This window comes from Pogona vitticeps, chromosome 5 (genome assembly GCF_051106095.1).
Source record: "Pogona vitticeps strain Pit_001003342236 chromosome 5, PviZW2.1, whole genome shotgun sequence".
Classification (NCBI taxonomy): domain Eukaryota; kingdom Metazoa; phylum Chordata; class Lepidosauria; order Squamata; family Agamidae; genus Pogona; species Pogona vitticeps.
The window spans coordinates 156,750,488-156,775,899 of NC_135787.1; the positions used below are offsets into that span (position 1 = coordinate 156,750,488).

At 41.0% G+C, this 25,412-nt stretch overlaps 1 protein-coding gene across 4 annotated transcripts; it reads right to left on the reverse strand.

The window, feature by feature from the left end:
* Positions 1-171: 171 nt before the first annotated feature.
* HAL (histidine ammonia-lyase) lies at positions 172-21,478 on the reverse strand. Of its 4 annotated transcripts, none has more exons than XR_013536654.1 (20): positions 21,158-21,478; positions 20,350-20,410; positions 20,173-20,200; positions 19,615-19,689; positions 19,446-19,518; positions 18,898-18,964; positions 18,406-18,443; positions 18,183-18,308; positions 16,965-17,104; positions 16,183-16,230; positions 14,986-15,133; positions 14,024-14,119; positions 13,411-13,469; positions 10,142-10,222; positions 9,503-9,568; positions 9,247-9,412; positions 6,458-6,537; positions 5,691-5,799; positions 5,512-5,581; positions 172-690 (listed from the first exon to the last, which is right to left on the reverse strand). XR_013536654.1 is itself a non-coding variant. In XM_020815549.3 (20 exons), exons 1-20 carry the CDS (start codon positions 21,402-21,404, stop codon positions 517-519), a joined length of 2,007 nt encoding a protein of 668 aa, XP_020671208.3. In that variant the 5' UTR covers positions 21,405-21,478; the 3' UTR covers positions 172-516. The 4 variants fall into 4 exon arrangements, 3 of the variants coding, with proteins under 3 accessions (XP_020671208.3, XP_078232174.1, XP_072856361.2); XM_020815549.3 differs by having other exon boundaries at positions 6,458-6,592; XM_078376048.1 differs by having other exon boundaries at positions 5,496-5,581; positions 6,458-6,592.
* Positions 21,479-25,412: the final 3,934 nt, after the last annotated feature.

The window sequence follows — 25,412 nt, forward strand, 5'->3', positions numbered from 1 at the left end:
CTAAATGTACCACCCTGCCACCCATCACACAGAATTTTAAAGGTCAAGCTAAACAGAAAAAAAAAAAAACAGGAACTCAGCAAGCCAAAAATGAAAAATCAAACAAACAAACAAACAAACAGCTGGGCTTGTTATTCTGTAAGATAGCAAAACTAGATTTTATTACTTGAATAAATTAAACCAGTCTTTTAATATCAGTTAGTTAAATTCCAGTTCGACATTAAGGTACTTAACTTTATAGTCACAAAACAAGTTATGTCTGCCCAGGCTTGTATCCCTACCCACAGTCATTTCGTGCTACCAAAAAAAAAAAAAAAAAAAGGTCATTTTCTTCTTCTGACATTTTCTTCTTCTTCCACCCCTTTTTCAATGGCCTCAGAGATTTCCACTTGGTTCTTTGAAGGCTTCTTTTTTTGGGGGGACAGCGGGGGGTGGAGAGAGCAAAAGGACAGGTATTTCAAAAGCACAAGATGCTCCAGCAACTGAAGCACCGTGGTCCAGGTCTGATGATTGTCACTATTCAGAATCTTCTTTGGAATCATTGTGGTGGTGGTGGTGGTGGTGGTGGTGGTGGCGGCGTGAATAGTTTTCACTTGCTGCTAAGGAAAAAGCAGTGGGAGAAATTGGCCTGGACTCTGGAATGTGCTCCTGTCTGTATTTTTCAATGTATGGTTGGGCAACTTGCCATACCTAAAAACAGTGCCAAAAAGTAAACAGCAGAGTCAGAGTCAGAGAGACATTGGGCTGAAATTTATTTATTTATTTATTTATTTATTTATTTATTTATTTATTTCATTTCTATCCCGCCTATCTGGACAGATTTGACCACTCTAGGCGGCTTACAATCAACAATAGTGAATATTAAAAACATTACAAATACACAAAGATAAAGAACAAAGGAGTATAGAAGAAAATCATCAGGAATTAACTGTTGGAATTAGCTGTTGGGAAGGCCTGCTTATACATATATGTTTTTAGTTGTTTTTTAAAAGTGCCCAGCGAGGGGGCCGCACGAATCTCAGGAGGTAAGTTGTTCCATAGGCGAGGAGCCACCGCCGAGAAGGCCCGATTTCTGGTCTTTTCCTTACGGGCCTCTCTCGGCGTCAGGCCCCTCAGCCTTACCTCCTGGCTTGCACGAGTGACACGGGTAGATCTTGGTGGGAGGAGGCGTTCCGCCAGATATTGAGGTCCTAAACCGTTTAGGGCTTTATAAGTAAGCATCAATACTTTGAAGTCGATGCGGAATCGGATGGGCAGCCAATGCAATGCGGCCAGAGTGGGGGAGATATGTTGGTATCTTCTCACTCCACTGAGTAATTTGGCCGCAGCATTCTGCACCACCTGAAGTTTCCGCAGCAGCCTCAAAGGTAGCCCCACGTAGAGCGCACTACAGTGGTCTAATCTTGAGATTACAAGCGCATGTACCAAAGTAGTGAGGGCCCCCACGTCAAGGTAGGGTCGCAGCTGGGCTATCCGCCTAAGATGGAAAAATGCGGTACGGACCACAGACGCCACCTGGTTTTCCATAGTGAGCGCCGGGTCCAGATGGATACCCAAGCTGCGAACCCCATCGCTGACCGGCAGGGTCACGCCCCCAAAAATGAGGGAATTTCCCAAATCCCCAGCTGTGGGAGCGCCCACCCTCAGTACTTCCGTCTTGTCCGGGTTCAGCCTCAACCCGTTCTCCTGCATCCATTCCCGTACAGTCTCCAGGCAACGCTGGAGGGACAGAACGGCATCTCCTGCAGTTGGCAAAAAGGAGATGTAGAGCTGCGTGTCATCCGCATATTGGTGACACCGAGCTCCACACCCCCTGATGACCCTACCCAGCGGCCTCATATAGATGTTAAACAGCATTGGGGAGATGATCGACCCCTGTGGAACCCCACAATTGAGGCTCCACGGGGCCGAGGCGCTCTCCCCAAGCTGTACTCTCTGGGGACGGTCCTCCAAGAAGGAACGGAGCCAAGCAATTGCCCGGCCACCTATTCCTAACTCAGCGAGCCTCCCCAGGAGGATACCGTGGTCAATGGTATCAAAGGCCGCTGAGATATCGAGGAGGACCAGCAGAGACATTTTGCCCCTGTCGGCCTCCCTCAATAGATCATCACACAGGGCGACCAATGCCGTTTCTGTTCCGTGGCGCGGCCTGAAGCCCGACTGGAATGGATCCAGGGCATCTGTTTCCTCCAGGAACGCCTGAAGCTGGTCGGCGACCACCCTCTCAACTACCTTGCTTAAGAAAGAAACATTGGCGACGGGCCTATAGTTGCCAATTTCGTCCGCCGCCAAGCTCGGTTTCTTTCTTATGGGCCTAATGAGTGTGTCCTTGAGGGCAGAGGGAAATCTGCCCTCAAGGAAAGACCCATTAATTATTGCAGTGGCCCATTCCGTTGTTGAAGACCTGGCTGCCTTGATTAGCCAGGCCGGGCAAGGGTCTAAAGAGGAGGTGGTGGCACGACAGCGGTCAAGCGTCCTGGCCACAGTGTCGGGCGAAACGGGCTGAAAAGCGTCAAAAGTCACCGGACAAGACGGAGCGCTGGACGTCTCAGCTCGACTCACTGTATTCAAAAAAGGGGAGAGGTCCCGGCGGACGGCCTCCACTTTAGATTTTAAAAATGCTGCAAATTGGCCCGGTGTGAAACTAGGGGGAGGCCTATCTCCCGGGCCAACTCCGGATAGGTCACGTACTATACGGAATAATTCCGCCTGCTGATTGGATGCCTCGCTTATCCGGTTAGCGAGGTATGTTCGATTGGCAGCCTTTACCTTGGCCTGGTAAAGGTTAGTAGCGACCTTAACAGCTATACGATTAAAAACCGTCGGGTCCTTTCTCCATTTGCGCTCTAGCCGTCTCCTGTCCCGCTTCGACATCCGGAGGTCCTGGGTAAACCAGGGCGCCGGGCGGTCTCTGCGGCGGAGAGGGCGTTTAGGTGCGATCGTGTCTACGGCACTAGTCGCGGCAGTGAACCAAGCCTCGACCAGAGCCTCGACAGGAGCGCCAGCCAGGTCAGCCGTAATCCCTCTCATGGCATCCTGGAATCCGATCGGATCCAGTAGCCTTCGAGGGCGGACCATAACAATAGGTCCGGGCTCCCTGCGAGGGGGGAGAGCCATCTTGGTGGTACATCTTATTAGGTGGTGGTCCGACCATGACAAGGGTACCGACTCAAGGTCTGTCACCATCGGACCACTCTCGCTCCCATTGGTAGAAAAGACCAGGTCTAATGTATGGCCGCCCACGTGTGTAGGGCCGTTAACATGCTGGGACATGTTCAAGAAGGCCATGGTCTCCAAGAACTCAAGAGCTGGTCCGGAAGACTCTGCCCCCACACGCACGTTGAAGTCCCCCAATACCAGTAGCCTCGGGGAGCCCAACAGTGCCGCAGAGACAAAGTCCACCAGCTCCGGTAGGGAGGTGGCTGGGTCGCGGGGAGCACGGTAACCCAGCAAGATCCCAATACCGTCCCTAGCCCCAATCCACACGTGGATAGCCTCAAGTCCCGGTCTTACCACCGAGGAGCGCCTAGTTACCTCTAAGGTGGACTTATAAACAATGGCAACTCCCCCCCCCCGTCCCTCCAGTCTACCCTGGTGTTGAACAGCATAACCGGGCGGACAGATGAGAGCTAGGGGGGGACCCCCCTCTCCGCCAATCCATGTTTCGGTTATACAGGCCAGGTCTGCATCTTCCTCCAAAATAAGGTCGTAAATCAGTTGGGTTTTATTAGATACAGACCTGGCGTTCAACAACACCAGGCGTAGAGTAGAGGGCTGGCTGGTCTGGTTACCTCGATACTGGGGGTTGATCTCCGTCTCAGAACAAGGAACAGCCTTTAGACATCTGTTCGTAGTTCTTCTGACACGTGTAGGGATGGAGTCAACGCCATATCGCCCTCTACCCGTAATCACTGAGATGTTTTGTGGCCCCTCGCTGGGAAGGCAGGCCCCCCATTCCATGACGAAGGAAAGAAAAGAAAGGAAAAGAGAAAGAAAGAAAAACAATAAATTAAATAAAAAGAAGAAAAAAAAGGAACTAATAACTTAATACAAATATACTACTAGAGAAAAAAAATTATACAATACAATACTAAAATAAATTTAACAATAAGGAACATATAAACCAACAATATCAAACTTAATAATAAATAAAATTAAATAATCAATAAAAATTTACTAATAACAGAAAATCATAATAGCTGTCCCCCCCATATGTTCAAGTTTTTTCAATCTTCCAACCTGTGGCCTTATCGTTGGTCTCGTTGGTGGAGCTAAGTTATAGTTCTTATGCATGGAATGAGACTTGCAGTTTTTGAAAGTTCAAAATGTCAACAGGTTATGCACAGTAGCCTATGACATCCTTCACTGACCTGCTCCCCCAGAGGTATCAATTGCAGCTCCCCTCATCCCTAGCCAGATTGCCCATGGATGATGAGAGTTGTAATCAGATGCATCTGCAGTGTGCTGGGAAAGCTGTACTGAAAAGAATGGGCCATGAGTCTAGTCTGACATATTTAAACAAGATAGATGAGATGTTTGTGTATGGAGATAAAGTACATACAACTGTGTGGTATCTGGACGATGTGGTGTATTATGTGGCTCTGACTTTGAGTTTTGGCTTGCTGGAGGCTGCCCTAATACAATTACATTAAAATGGCAGCCCAAATAGTTATCAATTAAAAACACTTCACTAGTCTTAAAACAACTCTACTGCTTCTAGTCTACTTCCTAGAACAATGTACTGTGCCAGCTTTGGCCTTAATTTCTCACAGGCCCTTCTATATTAGAGGTAAGCTGTCTGGTGTCCCAAACACACATGGGACCATATATTTAGGATAATATCAGCAAAGTTTCACCTGGTGACAACTGTTGTCTGGGCTTCTCAAGACTGTCCTAAATCCAATTGGAAATCCCAACAGAGGAGACCCATTGAATCAACTGCTGAATGGCAAGTCAATGATTACATATACCTGACCAATTTAATGGGTCTACTTTAGTTAGGACTACAAATTGCATTCGGGCTTCTGTTTAAATGTTACTTAGTTTCAGTTTTCATATCTGGTTGTGTCATCTTGCGTTATTACAAAAAATATTGTTGTAGTCTTACTGTTTGTTTTTAGTTTTTTTTTCATTTCTCTGCTGCTCATAGAATCTTTTGGGGTTCAAGTGGTGCGTAGATGTACAGTATATGAAATAAATATGGACATCCTGCCCATCATAATAATTTTTTTTTAATGGCAGGTATTGACGGCTTCCCATCCCATTGTCTCACCTTGAACTAAGGAAGAGTCATGAAAACATATCTTTTTTCTGTAAGTTCTCCCAAGAGGAAATCAAGCCTCTATACAAGATACACTTTTCTCCTTTATAAATGTGGTTTATTAAGTCCCATGCGTGAGGGTAAGAGGACTATGCAGCACATAATTAGACACATAAATGGGCTTGTAGGAAAACAGATTTGTTTTTTTCCCTCTCCATCAGTTATCATTAGTTACCAATGTCAAAACTTGCCTTCTGATCCACAAGCAGTCTATGTGTTGCCTCAATGTCTGGGGCCATGAAGCGATCTTTCATCCAAGGCCTGAAAGAAAGCCAATTGAAAACTTCTAAATCTAATGATAGCGAAAGCAGTTAATGTTTGGCCAATGTTCTCATAGTTGTAATCTTAGAGGAGCTGTTGTTTGTCATACCTCACAACGGAGCGCACAAGGTCATAGACTTTCTCCAATGGGGTTGTAGTTTTCAGAGGGCGTAGAAACTCAATCCCCTGGCACGCTGCAAGGAGTTCTATAGCCAACACTAGTGAACATAGAAATAATGGGAAAGACCATTGGTTAGTTTTAAGTCCTTTCAGAAAAGTTCAAATATTACAGACAAGGTGTTGTAGATAATATTTTAAGACCTCATCACACAATGGAAATGTGAGTAGACAGATGTATGAATACTTCATAGTCTGGCAATGCAACTTTCTAAGTTACAAGTTAAGGATCAGAGAAATAAAATCAAATACAAGGGTCTTGTGGCATGTTATAGAGTAACACATTTATTATAGCATCAATTTTTCAGGGGTATAGGCCGTAACACTTCATGTAGCTGATAAAATGGGCTTGAGTCCACTAACTTATACCATTACAAACTTGTTAATCTTTTAAGACACTAAAACATCCTTTGCTGTTTCTTCAGCAACAGATTAAGAAAAACAACAGCAAGGCCACCCCTGCAAAACTGAAATCTACTTTTTTCTGCAATGAGTTACCACTTTAAGCTTTCATATTTTACATGCATTCTTCCCTTTCCTGTCACTTCCTCTGCTGACCTTTTAAGTCACATGGTAACCAACCAAACTCCACTGATTTCCATGGAACTTACACCCATGTACTGTAAGCCTTAAAAGAAGAGACTGGTCTACTGGTCTACTAAATCACATCTTCAAAACTTGTTCTGATGTCTTGTTTACCTTGTTCAACGTGTTCAATGACTTTGAGTGCTTTTCTTGCTGCCCATCCTCCCATGGATACATGGTCCTCTGTTGCAGCACTGGTTGAAAGAGAATCCACAGAAGAGGGGTGGCACAAGGCTTTATTCTCAGAAACTGCAAAAGGCCAGTATAAATAAATGGTGCACTCTGAGGAAGCAATATCTCATTTAATACAGCATCCACCTTTCTTTACATATCACCAGCATAATAATAGCCTATCTATCATTTCTTTGAGTTGTTTCATTGGTAAGCATTTGGCCAGCCACAGTTGGAAAGAGGGTATTTGACCTGAGAGACAGACTCTGGATCTGATTCAACAGGACTTTGCTCCTACATTTTTTTAAGAATAACTCAAATATTTACAACAAGCATGTGAAGTAGACCATTATTTTTGTCATACTGCCAACAGAAGAGTGTTAAAGTTGAGAACACAGTAGCTTATTGAACACAGCCTACAGAGTTTACTGGCAGAGATATGGCTCACTTTTTAGCCATCACACTACAAGAATCCTCTTCACTGATAATTATGGCTACCATCTCAAACAAATGTAACTAGAAGTTATAGAACCACTGAGTGAAGAGTAGCTTTTATTGTTTTAGTTACATATCAAAAATGGTATGATCAATGATTAGGACACTTCAAAGAAAAAGTCTTATCTATGCAATACCATGTTGGAATCAATGGCCCAAAGTGTAACAGGTTTCATAGCACAAGACACATGAGACTGTATTACCAATAGTTGCCCTCTTCCTTCCTTCCTTCCTTCCTTCCTTCCTTCCTTCCTTCCTTCCTTCCTTCCTTCCTTCCTTCCTTCCTTCCTTCCTTCCTTTCCACTCCGCTCCATTCTACTCCATTCAATCACAAAGCATTTGTGCACATAGAAAAAATCTTTTTAAAAGAATGACTTGTCTATGCAGATGGTTGTGCAACAAGTTGAACATGTCAGGAAAGGAAAATTACTCTCTGCATCAGGAACCTACCCTCATGGACCCCTGATGACCTTCTGATCTCTCTTTGAGCTTCCCCAGATGATTATGTTCCCTTCCCCATGATACCAGTGCTAGAGGGCTTTCAGGTTTTGCTGCATGTGTTTTTTTTCTCCCCATGTTGAAAAAGCTGAAGTGCCTCACACAAGACTTAGTTACCAGCAGCTAGAGCTTTAAGCTAAAGTATGCTTGCATTGATGGTTGTTGTGGGTTTTTCTCTGTCCATGAGAGTTCTGACTCCTGTCCTCTGAAGATGCCGGCCACAGAGACTGGCGAAATGTTAGGAAGAACCACCTTCAGAACACAGCCAAAGAGCCCAAAAAACCCACAACAACCATCAGATCCCAGCCATGAAAGCCTTCAAGAATACATTATGCTTGCATTGTTTGTCCCATCCTGGTTGCTGAGCCAGAGGTTGGGAGTTTGATTCTCCACTGTGCCTTCTATGAGTAGAGCCAGCCTGTGTGGCCTTGGGCAAGCCACAGAGTCTCAGGATGCCCCCAGAAGAAGAGAATGGGGCCCCCAGAAGAAGAGAATGGCAAACCACTTCTGAGTATTCTCTGGCTGGAAAAACCTGAAAAAAGGTTGCCATAAATGAGAATTGACTTGAAAGCACATGATTACTGTATTAATTTATGAAGCCTCTGGTCCTCAGGCGGAAAGAGATTCCTCAGTTTTCCTCTAAATAACTGATGGTTACCAAAAGCAGAAGCAATCTTAGTATCTTATGATCCTGATCTTATAAGAAGGAAGAAAGACAACAGAAAAAGGGCTTTCTAATATATTTAAATACCCCACAACACACAGGAAGTTGTTACTATAAGTATGGCAATTAAACATGTGCATGGATTTGTATATACACATTTCCATACATTGTAGAAATATGCAAGCTGCTGAGATGGAAATGCAAGAATGGTAAATGAAATAACATCAGACTGATGTGTAAAGTATGTATATTTCCAGGTCTCCTGTAGCAATCACCCTGCTTTGGCTCAGGTATTAGATTATTGGCATGTACCAATGATAGTTGTTGGGAGGCGAAGCCAGAGAAACTAGAAGGGACGGGCGAGTTAGTCTAGTGAGTTCAGTCGGAGACAGAGATGAAGAAAGAGTTTTGGGGGTTTGAAGCAGAGAAAGTGTTTACGGAGTGATTAGTCAGAGTGTGATCTGTATTAATTAAGATAGAAGAGGTTAAAGTAAAATACTGAAGCTTGGTGTAACTTTAAGAATGTGCTTAAGAACTAGTCCTAAAACAACTTGTAATTAATAAATCTGTTTCTGTTTAAAAGTTCAGTACTGAATGGACCTCAGTCTTTCCTAGGAAATATAGGTTGATAAAGAAATCAGCTGGTGGCAGCGTGTTAAAGGGTGTGTTGGGATACCTGTCTGAGCTCTGTGTTTTATGAAACGAACAGGGGCCATGGGGTAAACTGAGCCTCGTGGCGCAGTGGTTAAAACGCTATACTGCAGCTAAAACTGTGCTCACGACCTGGGGTTCAAATCCCAGGTAGCCGGCTCAAGGTTGACTCAACCTTCCATCCTTCCGAGGTCGGTAAAATGAGTACCCAGCTTGCTGGGGGGGCAATGTGTAGCCTGTATAATTAAATTGTAAACCGCCCGGAGAGTGCTTGTAGCGCTATGGGGCGGTATATAAGTCCAATAAATAAATAAATAAATAAATAAATAAATAAATAAATAAATAAATAAATAAACAAACACCACAGATTGATGTGTGAAGTATGTATATTTCCAGGTCCCCCATTCAGGTTTTGTGTACTCACCCAGGGATGCTGCTGTGCAGTGTGCAATCATAAAGCCAGAGTTCAGACCTCCTTCTGTGACTAAAAATGGTGGCAACTCACTGAGTGATGGGTTGCAGAGACGTTCAATTCTCCGCTCGCTAATTGCAGCAAGTTCATGGACACCAATTGCAAGATAATCCAGAGCCTACAAGGATAAATGTTTCCACTTTAAGTTTTGATCTTTGACCTTTTTTTAGAAGAAGAAAGCTTTTGGATAGAGATTCCAGTTACCTACCTTGGCAGGGTATTCCCCATGGAAATTTCCTCCGGAAATGGTCTCCTTTCTCTCAGCAAAAACCATCTTAAGAGACAAGTTAAGGCTTCAGCTTTATTGAGAAATGTTTAGAAAGAAAGGCTAAATTATTTTTTTAATGTATTACATAATACTGACAGGAGACAGGGAAGCCCTCTCTCATAGATCATTATCAGAAGGCATCTTGATAGGAGAATAAGAGATGGTGGTTTAGTATTGGTATTGAGCCATTTAGGTCTTTAAAAAAAACCTTTTAATTTAGAGTAACAACATGGACAAATACGTCACGAAATTAATGGCTTAAGTCCGGTAATAAGCTGCAACTAGAACAGGCCCATTCAATAAGTGGGGAATTGGTGAGTCAACTCCTTTGTAACGTCCATTGATTCAATAGACCTACTCTAGTTGTGGCGCACTAGTGGATTTCAGCCAATGTATTTCTTAGGGCACAATATAAATATTTAGGAATGCTCCTCTGAGCTCCTCTTCTGCCCAAAAAGCTCTTTTGTTAATTTTCACAGGAACAGGCTATGAATCTTCGTAGCTAAATAACTGAAGGAAGATGAAGCATAAATCTTCCCTTGATTAGCAAGGCCATTGAAAGAAAAAGAAAAAAGATACAGGATTGTCTGTTGCACTGTTGATTTCTGTTGTGATTATGTCCTTTACAAAAGCTATTGTGTCATTCACAACACCATGCACCTATAAGAAATAACAGATAATATTTAAACATCAAGCCTTTTGGTAATTTGTCATTCTCATTTAGATTTTATTTTAATGGAACGTTCTGTCACCTTTCCCTTTTGCATTGCAAAGTATTTTTTTCAATATACACAGAAAAAAATTACAGTCAAATGAACAAACCATATATATCACTAATAGATTTCCCACCCATGCCCCATTATTTCTGTAGATGTCCATGGCTGCTTGCATCCATTCTGTGCCTTATAACATTGGGGTCCATTTCCTCCTCCTTCCTCTTCTTTCCCCCACCTAATCTCTGATTGCTTGTACACGTTACAAGGACTGAAGGCTAGTCATATCTTGTCCACAGTGCAGAATATATGCGGTCACAATGCTAATCATCAGGAAGCACTGTTGAGTGGTCCATGACCTCACTGGTGTCTGACTTCATCCAAGGCCTCAGTCAGATGTGACCACATAGGAGCGGTTTGCAGAACATTTTCATTCCAAGATTGAGGCCATCTAAAGGGGCATTGACTCTCTTAGTACAGTGATAGAACATATCAAAATGTCTAATGTGCAGCCTTGTTTGATTGTTTTAGATCAATTTCAGCCTGTGATACCTGATGACACTGATAAAGTGCTTGCATGCTGTAAGGCCACCATCTCTTGGTTGGACCCAGACCCTTCCTGGCTGCTTAAATCAGCAACGATTGAATAGGCCATTCAGATTATAAACTCCTCCTTGAAGGAGGGATAGACACCCTTCTGTCTGAAGGAGACAATGATCTGACCCATTCTTTAAAAGTCCAGATTGGCAACGGATGATTTAAACACTTTTCATCCTGTCACCGTTCATGGGCAAACTGATCAAGAGGGTGGGGACTGATCAAACAGCAGACGTTCTTGGAGGACACAGATAGCCTTGATCCATTTCAATCAGGGTTCAGGCCGTACCATGGGACTGAAAGTTCTGGTCACTGTGCTTGATGACCTGTTAAGGTAGGCTGATTGAAGGAGTGTAACCTTGTTGGCCCTCCTGGTTCTCTCAATGGCCTTTGATGCTATTGACCACGGTATCCTCCTGGATCATTTCTTGAGCTTAGGGATCGGGGTTCTAGCTTTACGCTGTCTCTGGTCCTTTCTTGAGGAGTTGTCTCTCAAGAGTACAGCTTGGGGATTTTGTTTTAGCATTCGGTTCTACAATGTGGAGTCCCACAAAGGTCAATAATTTCCCTTGTGCCGTTTAACATCTATATGAGGTCACTGGAAAAGGTCATCTAGAGATTTAGAGTGCAATGTCATCAATATGCTAATTACATGCTGCTCTATCTTTCCTTTTAATCTTCATCAGGGGTAACTGTGCAGACCCTGGAACACTGCCTGGCCTTGGTTATGGCCTGGACAAGGACTAACAGGTTAAGGTTGAGTCCTGACAAGACAGAGACCTCCCTGATAGGTTAGGGAGCCTTCTGCCAGGTCTGGGTCAGGATTTCACTCATCCTGAAGGACCAGAACTGCAATTTAAGTGTGCTCTTGGACCCAGTTTGTTCAATGGAGAAGCCCTGGCCAGATCTGCCTTTTGTCAACTTAGGCAGATGGCGTACCTGCACCCCTAAATCTCTAATAACAGTAGTTCATGTGTTAGTAACTTCAAACATTGACTATTGCAATACCCTCTACATGGGGCTGCCATTGAAAGTGATATGGAGGCTTCAGCAGATGCAAAATGCAGTGGTCAGGCTGGTCTCATAGAGTTCAAGGTACAATCATACCTCCCAGTCCTGGCCCACTTGCACTGGCAGCCTGTGTGTTTCGGTGCTAAATTCAAGTTCTTAATGTTGACACATATAAATCTTTTAATGGTTTGGGACACCACTGTTTGTTGGAATGCCTCTCCCTGAGATCTACCACCTATACCATCCGGACCTCCCAAGCACTGATGCTGTGAGTGGCCACCCTGATGGAGGCCAGGAAGCCTATGACTAGGAACAGGGCCTTCTCAGTGGTGGCTGCCCCCTTATGGAATGTACAGCTGCTGGAGGCCCACCAGGCCCCTTCCCTCCCAATATTCATTTCAGAATATCCTCTCCTTATAACTGCTGTAATTAGGTTATATGTTGATTTTCCCCTCCTAGATTTATTGTTGCTGTCTTGGGTTTGGTGGGGGTTCTTATTATATTTCTGTGGGTTGGAAAGGGGGTTTTATTCTGCTGGGTTTTTATGTTGGAAACTGTCAGAGTAATGGCTGGCCACTAGATGTATACACATTTAACAAACAAACAAACAAACAAACAAACAAACAAACAAACAAACAAACAATGATTCAAACAAACAAACAAACAAACAAAGAACAGATAATCTCACCAAATACATAAACATGTCAAGTATGACTAGATACTTACTTGCTTTAAATATGTACAGAAACAACATCTTGAATGGCTGTAATCGGTGGTTTTGGACGGCTACCTTTATGTTCATCCCAAAACAGACCTACTGAAACAAACGGGATCTACACATGCGGTGACTTACAAGCCCCATTCATTTAAGTGGGTCTGCCTGAGCTGGGACTAACACTGGATTTAGCACAAAGTGTAAGATCTGCTTATTATTAAAATATTGCTGTAATTATCTAAGCGGTGGCTATAGGACATCATAATTCTGTTTCAGTTCTGTTGGTCTAAAATGCAAATGCAGGATAGTCTTCAGTTTAAACTCAGACCCTGAAGCCCAAACTGATTGGTCTTATTTTTTTGGATTTTTTGGTTTTCCTTAGTCCCTAAGTTCTGTAATGCAGGACTCAAAAGCCTGCCTGTCTTCAAGATTTTAATGGTTTAATAAAGCTATTACCCAACTTTGTTTGTGGATTTTGCACAAGGTCCACACTGAGGTTTCTTCTCCTTTTACCCAAACAAATGTAATACTTACCAGGAAAATATCCCAGTATGGACAGTACAGTATTATAATTTATTTTTAAAACTGAGGGATCATTTGTATGGCCTTATTCATTCCCATAGCAAGATTTCTAGTTTTGTCAGTTCCCATTTACAATTTTTTTAAAATAAGCTTCAGTTTATAAGAACCTTAATTTCCCATTTAATTTGTGAAATATATGCTCACTAATAAAGTTGAACTACTTTCTGCTGATATAGAAACTGCACTGAAGGCAAATATACAAATTCCATCAGACACATAATCAGCTTTACCTGAGGGCAACAGCGCAATGTGTATGCATCTTGCACTCTGTCACAAAATCTGTGAGATTCTGCAAAAAATCATAAATAAATGTAGCACCATTTTGATACTTGGTACACTGCACCATCAAATCAGAAGATGAGCTACACTGTGCAATGCATCTTTAAATAATGCAATCTGTTTCACTGTGGTGATTTTGAATTCACACAAGTATACTGAGGCATATTATATCTTAATATTACCAAAATTAACAATGGTATCTTGAATTCTCACACGATATTTTTTAAAGAGATATCTACACACCATTAGGCTTCACACAAGTTCTAAACCAAGCCTAGAGAAGGTCTCGGTGATAAAGGAACCAGCACCAGAAGCTATGTAAACGGTCACAAATGGGTGTCCTCGGAAAAGGGATTCCACAACTTCCTCACTAGGAATCCTGTGCGAACTGTTAGCTTCTTGAGCCAAATATGTCCAGAATTTCCAAATTCTCTTCCTGAAGTCTGCACATGATGTTTTTTAAAAATAAGCAGAGCTGGAATTCTTTAGAAAATACTTTTTCAGAGGTAGATAATTTATAGTATGTACCCATCCCACCTACCCCACAAGAAAAAAGTTCTTCACCTGCTATTTCAGAGGGATGGTGGTCAGAGTCTAACAGTGACCTGAATCGAAAAGCCACTTCAATCTGTCCACGATGTGGTCGCAGGGCATGAATATCTGTTTGAAAAGAACACAAGAAGTCACAACACAATAGCTGCTCCTCTAGCTTCATTTTTAAGAAATTGAAATGATAGATAGATAGATAGATAGATAGATAGATAGATAGATAGATAGATAGATAGATAGATAGATAGATAGATAGATAGATAGATAGATAGATAGATAGATAGATAGATAGATAGATAGATAGATAGATAGATAGATAGATAGATAGATAGATGAGGATCCATTCAGATCCATTTAATGCCAATTACTTCATGCAATTGCATGTTAACATTTTCCAGTTCTTCCTGTGATAAGTGTTTGCTGTGTGAAGTGTGTCTAAGATTCCAGCCAACCATTTCCTTTTCTAGGATACTCCATTCCATTCTCTCTTTCCTCTTTTTAACACTAACAGCCTATCAGAATCCCAGTGGCATTGAGCATACTTAATCCTCAGTGACCTGCTCTTGGTCTCCTCTGCTTTATGGCTCCACCCACCCACTACCATTGTTTGTCTTTCCACAAGCTTTACTAATATTTTCTACTTGTCCAAAGATTATGCTACTTGCACTTCACTGGGATCCAGCCTGGAGAACAAATTCATACTAAATAATTAGTTATTAACTGGCCACGCTGAGCTTCAGAGAAGCATCACACTTAAGGTCCTTTCCAGTGGACGTGATGGTCATTATAAAATCATCAGCCTGCTAGTTTTAAGCACATGGAACATAGTCACAGCACACACAATGTAAGTCAGTATATTATCATGCAGATGTTGGAAATGCAAAGCAAGCTAGCATAGAATGACACCCATGCACTGGTTTAAAAAATCTTGTAACGCCACACCAAGAGCCAGTGGCCTTAGAAAATTCAGCACCAACCTGTATCAAAGGCCCTTGTAGTCCCCTTCAGAACTTCAAGTGTGAGGGCAGCCACTATGTCAGCTTGTCTAGCAATTGCACTGGCCCTTTCAACCGCTTCACATCCAAGAGAGGTAATCATTTGTGTTCCATTGATAAGGGCCAGTCCCTTTAAAGAAATAGCATGTTTAGTTTCAAAGATTCTGTACATAAAAAAAATGAATTCCACTCCCACTGACCCGGAGGGCACTTTGATTTGCATATAGAATGTCACAAGCACACTGATTCTCATGGTCTTATGCCAGATTTCACCTGGGCCAGATGCTAGATAAACTTCTAGTGCTATTGAACTGGGAGGGCCTTTAGGCCACCTCCCAATCCACTGCATTCTCACAACTCATCTAACAGAAAACTATCCTGCACATGAGATAGATTCTCATAACAACCAAAGATGAAGAGACATAAATCCAGGATATGCTGTGAACAGAGAGGGACTTAGTCAACATAGTTAGTTAGTTAGTTAGTTAGTTAGTTAGTTAGTTAGTTAGTTAGTTAGTTAGTTAGTTAGTTAGTTAGTTAGTTAGTTAGTTAGTTAGTTAGTTAGTTAGTTAGTTAGTTATACCCAAGTTAAATCATGTAGTACTCAAAGTCAGTCAAGTTATTCTAGTTAATGAAACAGATTTCTTAAAACACAATCTCTCAGGCCCTGGTAATAACAATACAATAACAGAAATGATTTCCTGTCCTTCCTTCACACCCAAAATTAGTTGTTTGAAGAAAATGACCTAGTCTTCCTAATGGTAGAGCTGGGATTAGTGAGGAGAGAAAAAGAGTGCTTAAATATTTCTGATCCAGTCCCTTATCAGCCTAATATCACTTTCCTGATGATTTTTTTTTATTTATTACATTTGCTTTGGAGAAGTGGGGTTTAATGAAAAGATTTCTTTAACCTTTCTGACCACAAGTAAACAAAGAGACAAAGATTGCAATTTTTGTCTGAACAGCAAAAGGAGTGATTCAAGCACATCTTGTGAAGGGTGCCAGGTTGGGCAAGGCTGTGCAAACAGAACAGGTATATCAAGAGTGTATCAAATATCCATGTATCTGATATGGATTTTTAAACAAACAAATTTACACTTAGACTATGCAGTTATATAATACATTTGTTTGTTGGACCAAAGCTGTAATTTGGTATTAGATTAGGAGACAAATTATTACCTCCTTTGGCTTCAGAGTAATTGGTTTCAATCCATGAGCTTGCAGCACCTGTAAATTTATATCAATAATCTTTATCCAGTGAGAACCATTTTGCATAAACAGAAGATTATTTCAACATTCCACCCAGAAATAGTCACAAAGAGTCTGTGGCACTTTAAAGAGTATTTGACACAGGCTTTCATGGACTGATACAATTGAGCTAAAGTCCATAAAAATGTGTGCCAAATAAAATGTAGCTAGTTTTTAAAGTAGCCCAGCAGTGTTCCCTATTTTTTTCCGCAATAAATAATTCTATGCCTTGGAAACACCAATAATAATTTGCAATATTCCAGTAAAAAGGGAGAGAAGAGCTGTCATCTGTGCTGGAGCAGAAATGAGCATGTAGTTTCAAATCCTAACTCTGCCTGACATACATAGTTTCAAAGCTCCTGATTTAAACTAGGGTTTTCAAGTGTCTATACATATATAAGACAAATTTTAATTTTGTATTCCACATGCCTGGTACCTTTTCAATGGGTACCAGCACCTCTAATTTGAATGCAGTATTGTAGAAACATTATTTTTCTTTAGAAAGCCTCTGTCTACATTTCGCATAGAAGGAAAGGCACCAGCTCAGGGAAAGCTGCTGCAGATTATGAAACTACACTACTTGTCTGTCTGTCTGTCTACGCCTCTCCTCCACTCACACTTCTCCTACCCCAATTAAATTCCCAGCAATGCATAATGTGTGGTCCAATCACAGCAAGCAACAAAAACAGAAGGTCAGTGAAGCATTGTCTTACATATTTTGCATCCGCCCATCCACTTTTTGGAGACCACATCTTTCCTTCTCCTATAAGGCCGAGAGCGAGATGGGAAAGAGGGGCTAAATCACCACTGGCTCCAACAGTTCCTTGCTCAGGAATATAAGGCAGGCAGGATGCTACAGGGAAGAAAGGGGGCGGGTGGGTGGGAACAGGACTTGGTTATGCTTTTTCTTTCCTTGCAAAACACACACCACAATATCTCCCTACTCAGGTGTCAGAGAATGATTGTACGATCTACAATCTATAAAATCTTATGCCAAAGAAAACACTTCTTTGGGGTGCCACCAGATTCTGTTATTTTTTGCTTCAAATTGATTAAGGGAGCTATCTGCCTGGAGGCAATATATATACCAGAAGAGGAAGAAAAAGGATGGGACAAGGTGGGGATTTTTGTTTTGTTATCCCCCCCCAACCCACATCCCTTTAAAGGAAGGAAGGGCCTAACAGGATCAGTATTGCTTCCTGACTGAAAACCAACTGATCCTTGCATGTGAACGCAAAGATTGCGCCAAATGTCACATCACACCTCTCTGTGATCTTAAACAACCCTATTTAGCCCAATCCAGCCTCCTTCCATTTGGCAATCTGGTTGCACATGAATGTTGGAGAGAGACGATTCAGGCAGACTTTCATGTCTGAGAAATCAGAGTTCCAAGGAAATTGGTGCTTATGTCATGAAAACCCATCACCAAACAAAGAAGTTGACTGGACAACTTAGGGACATGAAAGAAGCTCCTGCTGTGACATGTGTATACCCACAATAAGGATATGATGAGGTATAGATAGTCTGTATCTACCCTGAACTGCACTGCACTGCTCTAACAGTAGACAACAAAGGCCAGTTTCAAAACAATACAGTAGCCTTTCATTTTTTTAGATCTGTGAAACAGGTGTGTAGTTGTGTATTTTGGGACTACAACTCCCAGAATTCCCCATCCAGATAACATGGACTTGGGGAAAAATACAAAAACACAAATCTGCACACTTCTACCTATTTTCAACCCTAGATCAGCCGTGGCCCCTTGACTGACAATTCACTAGAATATGCGATTCTAGGTTTGGCACCCTTGATATTAGCAGGCATCTTCTGGTGGTACTTTGGCTTTGGGTGAGAGCTTCATTCCCTTATACAAGGACAACCAGTGCACTGAACACCAACATTGCAGAAATTTAGCAAAGCACTAATTATTTTACCATTAAATACTTCAATGACTTGCTGAAGAGTTTCTAGTGAAATTCCACTGTATCCTTTTGCTAGGACGTTGATTCTTAGAGCTAATAGCATTCGGCATCTCTCTGGAATCAAAGGCTTCCCGACACCTGGAAAGAAAGAAAGAAAGAAAGAAAGAAAATACTGCTAAATTATCAGCATTGGTAGTAACAATGGAGACACAATATTTGGAATATTTTGCATTACCTGCTGAATGTGACCGGACCAAATTGACTTGAAGCTCCCTCGCAGAAAAGAAAGAATACAGAAACGTTAGTAGAACCAGTATTTAAATGTCTGTTTGTTTATTTATTTATTTAAAATATGTTTACCCTGCCATTCTCCTTAAAAGGACCCAAGATGGCTTACTTACATTTTTAAAAAGACAATATTTAAAAGCTAAAAACAGTAAGTTTACAAATATTAAGGGAGAATTAAACATTATATTAAAAATGGTAAATAAAATCAATACCAAAAACACATTTCAAAGCAACAGAGCCCAACAACGCATTTAAGCTTCTCCCTGACAGCCAATCACTAAGCAAAAGCTTGCCTGAAAAGAAAAAATTTAGATAGATAAGTAAAATAAAATAAAATATTAACTTTAGGGGAATAAACTTCGCTTAGGTCGTGCAGATTTATTGGCAACAATTGTTCACTTTTCTTTCATAAACATAAAGAGACACAAAGGAGACCTACTGTAGCTTGCTGTTTGGAATGACAGTTCGTGCAAACTTCCCAAAGCCTGTAGTGATTCCATAAACAACTGGAAGAATGATGACAAAACAAATATCTAAATTTTTAAAAGAGAGATAGCCCATCGACTATTACATTTACATAAGGGTGCTCAGTGGGTTGGGGCATCTAGAAGGTGGGCATTCAGTTATCCACAGTGCCTCCCAGGAGAGGATACACCAAGATGATGATCAGGAATTGGTCAGGAACGTAGGGCAGGCAGGGTGCTATCTGGAAGGAGGGAGGGCGTGTGTGACCAAGGGGGTTAAGAGCCCTGCCACTTGTGTGGTCTGGGGCAAGCTGCACAGTCCCAGAATGCCATGATGAGTAAGGGAGAACTAGTAAACCTGATAGCTACAAAACTTGATACTTAATATGTAATAACTAAAATACCCTTAAAGGGTTGCCATAAATCAGAACGAACCTGATGACACATAATTATTACACCACATTTGCTTAGTTTACATTCCCAAATAGCCACACCCATTTTTTAAAAAAAGTGAAATATTTACCTCTCTTTTCATTTACAATACTTTCAATAACTTCCCTTGATTTTCTGACTTTAGTTTCAGCTTCTGGGGTAAGCTGGAAATAAAATTGCCCTTACATATTATCCACCTCAATACTACATTCAAAGGAACAAATACGGTGTTCGGACATAAACTTCTTCCAGATACTCACCTTGATCTTAAAGAGCCCCTTTCCTAAGTTGACTAAATCTTCTGTTGTCAAACTTTCCCCATCTAAAAATATATACTAGAAAAGAACAGCATTAGAGCAATAGATACAGCAGCCAGAGATGTAACTTGCTGCAATATACAAAAATATTTCTGGAACTTCTGCAGTCAACTGAGAATACATTTTTCCACCCATGGGATTAAAAACCAAGTTAAGAAAGGGATTCCAATGAAACACTAATTTTCTGCAATTGAAAAAAAAATCTGTGGATTTGCTATAGAACTGACAACATTTAAAAAGGAGCCTGTTTTTACTGTTATTAATATGCAGCACCATTCTGTGCATTTCCCCCCAAATATAAAGCCCTTTGTGTTCAATCACATTACTGCTAAATAAAATACACAACATTTTCCAGTGGTATACAAAGCTTAGGAAAAAACCCAAAACTGCCCTTAGAGGCACAGAAGCTATCAGTATTGGAAAGGAAAGGAGAATAAGCCAAAAGCATAAAAACTACTGAAGCCAATTCCTAATGTTTCACAAATCATCATTGCTTCCTACCTGGTCTGGTTCTCGATATTTACTATATCTGAAACAACGCATAAGAAAATATACACGGCAAGTTGCTCTACATTTTGGAACCGGTTTGGAACATAGCAGAAATGGTACTCCAAATTAAATATGTACTCTTATTTTATGAGGCTTAAGAAAATTATACAAATAAATTGAAAAGGATACAAATATACACCTTCTGGCTGTGATGGAATGAAGTCTGGAGACATCACATCTCCTTCTATCACTGTAAAAAAATGGGGAAATGTTCAGCATGAGCATACATATTCCAGAAGGTTATGGATTTATTAGCTGCTATCAAAAGTCAGAATCTATCAGTATGAATTTTAATGAACATGGCCTTGTCCCTTAACTCAGTCGCCTGTGTTAATTCACACTTCATTTCCTCCCACTTTATTTTAAATCACAACCACAAGAATCCAAAAATGTTTCTATCAGGACTGAACTTGTTGATTTATAGAACCCATCAATGTGTACACATCAGGCTTTACAGCAGTGGCCAACTCATAAGGACTTCAAAGACCTTATCAGAGTTTTGATAGTGGATCGGAAATGGAGAGGCAAGGGCAGAACAGCAAGCAAATATTTGTTTTTTTAACATAGCCTTTGCTGCTATTGAAATCAGGATCTTAAGACAACATAGAAAACAGCACAAAATAATCTTGCTGAAATTCAATCAGTATTCACAACCAACTTGTTTTCTTTCTTTCTGTGTACAAACATCAAAAGCACAAATTTTAACATCTCTTCTGAAAATGCCTTCAAATTATTGGAAGTAAATGAGCAGTACTGTATGCAGTTAACCTGGTTAAGGGCTTAGAAGTCCCATAGAGTTGGATGGGTCTGAGACAGATGTTCCACAAATATAACATGTTTGCATAATTTCCTCTCATCTTTCTTCCCCCTTTTGGAACTTCTCCTAAATATATGCAAGTGCAGTGATTTTCACATTTGCCATCTGCAGTGTACTTACCAACTTCCACAAACTCATTGTCCTCCAGCGCAGCTTCTAAAGGATCATCATTGTCTAGCAGTCCAAGACCTTTGCAACGGCGAACATAGAACTTTATCTCTTCCACAGAAGTAAATCCCCCGTTATCAGGCTTATTTTTCATGTAACGCCTTATGGCTTCTTTTCCCAGGCATCTCACGGTGTCTGTAATATTTTGGCAGGGCACAGCAATCCATTCCCCTCGGATATGGACTGTGTATCGTGGCATACTTCTCTGTTGGCTTGTGTCCTTCTACTGTAGAGTATCAGAATGAGCAGCACCCTGGTATAACTCTAACAGCACGTTCCACCTGACCAAACTCCATTGCCCCAATCAGGAAAGGCCAGAATGCCAGTCGGTCACTCACCTTGCAACCTCTGTAGCTCCGAAAATAAACATATGCATTTAGCCAAGTATCAAATCAAAACCACAGAGATGACACATCTCTACCAACAAATGGAAGTGATGGAAAAACAATCAAAATCTTGAGTGACCAAACTCTATAAAGCCATAATGACTGTAATACATGTATATTCTTGCAATTCTTATTTTAAACATTGGAAAGAATAACCTACCGAATTAAACAATTCCAAAGCTAATAGTTAATAATTAACAGTGTGTATTAAATTCTTGGGGCATATTTGCAAAATTCAGTTAAGTCATACCATCATTGCGGGTATGTGAGTTTATCCACACAGTTCTTTACAGCAGTAGTTCTTAACCTTTTTGAAAGAAACGCCCCCTTGAGCCATTGAGGAAGTTATAATCGCCCCCCTCCCCGCGGTGATGATATCTCATTTATTTATTTATTTATTTATTTATTTATTTATTTATTTATTTATTTATTTATTTATTTATTTATTTATTTATTTATTTATTTATTTAAGACACTTAAATCCAATGATCCCTGAAAACAAAATTAAATTCCAAGAAAATGAAATGCCCCCCAAAAAGTTATATTTAATTATTTAGTTGCAAGTGAATTTTAAGATGCAAAAAGAAATATAAAAAGGGTATAAAAACAAATTCAGGAACTAAAAATGTCAAGACAAAAACTCTGAAACTAAATTAAGATTGGAGGCAAATATATATTCATGCACAATGTAAAAAGGCTGCAGCCATCTTCACAGGTTTGGCTTGCTCCAGCACCCCCTACTGCCCCCCTTCTGCTCCAGCGCCCCCACGCCGCCCCTTTTCGTTCTAGCGCCCCCCTGAAAAATGAAATCGCCCCCTGGGGGGCATTATCGCCCACGTTAAGAACCACTGCTTTACAGGAAAGAAATCACTGACCAAACAGGATCTCTTTTTAACTGCATACAGGTCTGATGTGACTTTTCATTAATGTTTTTCTCACACATAGCATGATTACACATTTTCACAACAGTTTGTATTATTCCTATAGATCTTCTCCAGGATAACATGCTCATTCACACAACAGTGGTGAGCTCCTTCTGACTGAATTCATCACACTTGCCTGCTGTATCAGAAGGTAAAAATGATAGGGTTAATTGCAGAAGTGCTACTTGAATATATTATTTCCATTAACTGTTGCAACCCTAGTGACAAAATCAGTATTAGTCAGGAGTCAACTATGGCAACATTGCAACCTTTAGACCTTAACCCAAAGAAGTTATGTTGTAGAGTAAGACTGCTAGCAGTAATGATTAATCATCTAAATGTGTCTTTCTAGCACTATGTAGTAATGCATTATACAGTCATGTTAGATGTTTGTGCTTCAAATTTATATTCTGGATACTTTAGTGGTTTATTCCACAATATAGTTGGAGGCATAACCAAACTATCTTAACCATGTTGTGTAACTAGGTAATGTATGCAAAACACTTTGATCACTTAAAAGCACAATGCAAAAGTAGTTTCCGAAGAATCAGCCCTGTTTTCCTGTGCATATCCAGAAAAAGAAAAGCTAAAAAGAACGAAGTTGTACCTTAAACTCTAACTGCTTCATTTCAATGTGAGCATTTCTTAAAGGTGCTACAACATTTTTTTTGTCTGGATATGCAAAAAGTATATTCTTTTGAAATTATTTTGATTTACTCTTGGCTGCTTCAAACCACACAGGTGAAAGACCAGTGAGATAGTGCTCAATTTTGATGTGCTAGACCCCATAATGACAGTGTATGTACACACATAGGTGGCCCACTGCTGTCAGTCTGTGGACAGAGTTATGTAGTCATTTCAGTCAGTTATTCTGTCATGAAGCTCGTTCATCAGTTAATCTTCATGTAACCAGTCACTATTTTTCTACAGAATGTTGTTTGTTTTTATCTATGAAGAGCTGTGAGTAAACTTTTTTATTATTTTCTTTTACCAGTCTCTGAGTAATTTATTGAGACAGTAGGTGCCAGTTGAGGAGAACTATCCAATAACAGGGTGGTCTACTTAGGTGAGACTTGAGGCTAGTTCTTCTCTGTAGGTCCCTGAACGTTTACCCACTCTGTAGTTCAAGCCGATAATTTCCACACTGCCAATGAAATCTTCATCCTATCAGATTAGCATCTCTGATTTTAATAGTTAGCTCCACAAGCTGGGCAATACCCTGTTTCTCAGAAAATAAGCTCTAGTATGATTTTCAGGATTCTCGTAATATAAGCCCTACCCCCAAAATAAGCCCCAGTTAAGTGAAACCCCACCCTTCACCATTCTGGAGCAACCAGAAGAAGATGACATGACTGTATTTGAATAAATGTAGATTGTTGTACATGAAAAAAAACATCCCTTGAAAATAAGGCCTAATATGTTTTTGGAGCAAAAATGAATATAAGACCCTGTCTTATTTTCGGGGAAACACATAGCAGTGGAGGGAATATTGTTGTCCTATGAATTATCCTCTTTGACTCTGCTATAGCTGAGATTTCTGAAAGCTAAAGAGAATACAGTATTAGTAAATGGATATAGCCCTCCGACTTTATTGGGTGTATAGGAATCACAGCAAGATCTTTACTCCAGCAGATTATAATTTAGAATTTGTGAGACATTGTTGTTGTTGTTTAGTCATTAAGTCATGTCCAACTCTTTGTGACCCCATGGACCAGAGCACACCAGGCCCTCCTGTCTTCCAATGCCTCCCAGAGTTGGGTCAAATTCATATTGGTAGCTTCAATGACACTGTCCAACCATGTTGTCCTGTTGTCCCCTTCTCCTCTTGCTTTCACATTTTCCCAACATCAGGGTCTTTTCCAGGGAGTCTTCTCTTCTTGTGAGATGGCCAAAGGATTGGAGCCTCAGCTTCAGGATCTGTCCTTCCAGTGAGCACTCAGGGTTGATTTCCTTCAAAACTGATAGGTTTGTTCTCTTTGCAGTCCAAGGGACTCCCAAGAGTCTCCTCCAGCACCAAAAGCATCAATTCTTCGACAGTCAGCCTTCTTTATGGTCCAGCTCTCACTCCCATACATCGCTGGAAAAACCATAGCTTTGATTATGTGGACCTTTGTTGGCAAGGTGATGTCTCTGCTTTTTAAGATGCTGTCTAGGTTTGTCATCGCTTTCCTCCCAAGAAGCAGGTGGTTTCGTGGCTGCTGTCACCATTTAATTTTGTGGCTGCTGCCACCATCTGCAGTGATCATGGAGCCCAAGAAAGTAAAATCTGTCACTGCCTCCATATCTTCCCCTTCTATTTGCCAATAGGTGATGGGTCCAGTAGCCATGATCTTAGTTTTTTTGATATTGAGCTGCAGACCATTTTTCGCATTCTCCTCCTTCACCCTCATTAAGAGGTTCCTTAATTCCTCCTCACTTTTTGCCATCAGAGTGGTATCATCTGCATATCTGAGGTTGTTGATATTTCTTCTGGGATTCATCCAGTCCTGCCTTTTGCATGATGTATTCTGCATATAAGTTAAATAAGCCGGGGACAATATACAGCCTTGTTGTGCTCCTTTCCCAATCTTGAGGCATAGGAGAGCATAATAATGCTGCATTAAATTAGGGTGGCATTGTTCCACTGCACTGCTAACCACTGCTAACCAATTTCTAGCTAGCTAGATACATTGCTATATTTTATCTCGTACATTCATGTGTTCCCCCCTCCCCCAAGAAAACTCCCCTGCTTTTCCCAGCAGTAAAAGTAAAAGAATGATCCACCTCTTTCAGTTTTCCCCATTGCTTATTTCTTAGGTGACAGAGCTGATCTACCCTCCTGGCACAGAGGATCATGTGCTGTGTCAGTTTAGAGGACCTATTTACACACAAACGCACATACTACTTTCCCTCCCTCCC

Excerpts from the sequence above, each read along its gene's own strand:
- HAL (XM_020815549.3), bottom strand. The coding sequence starts at position 21,404 with ATGCCACGATACACAGTCCATATCCGAGGGGAATGGATTGCTGTGCCC. Across the intron at positions 18,309-18,405 it reads GGTCCGGTCACATTCAGCAG|GTGTCGGGAAGCCTTTGATT; the intron begins GTAATGCAAAAT and ends CTTTCTTTCCAG. Across the intron at positions 5,800-6,457 it reads CATTGAACACGTTGAACAAG|TGTTGGCTATAGAACTCCTT; the intron begins GTAAACAAGACA and ends TATGTTCACTAG.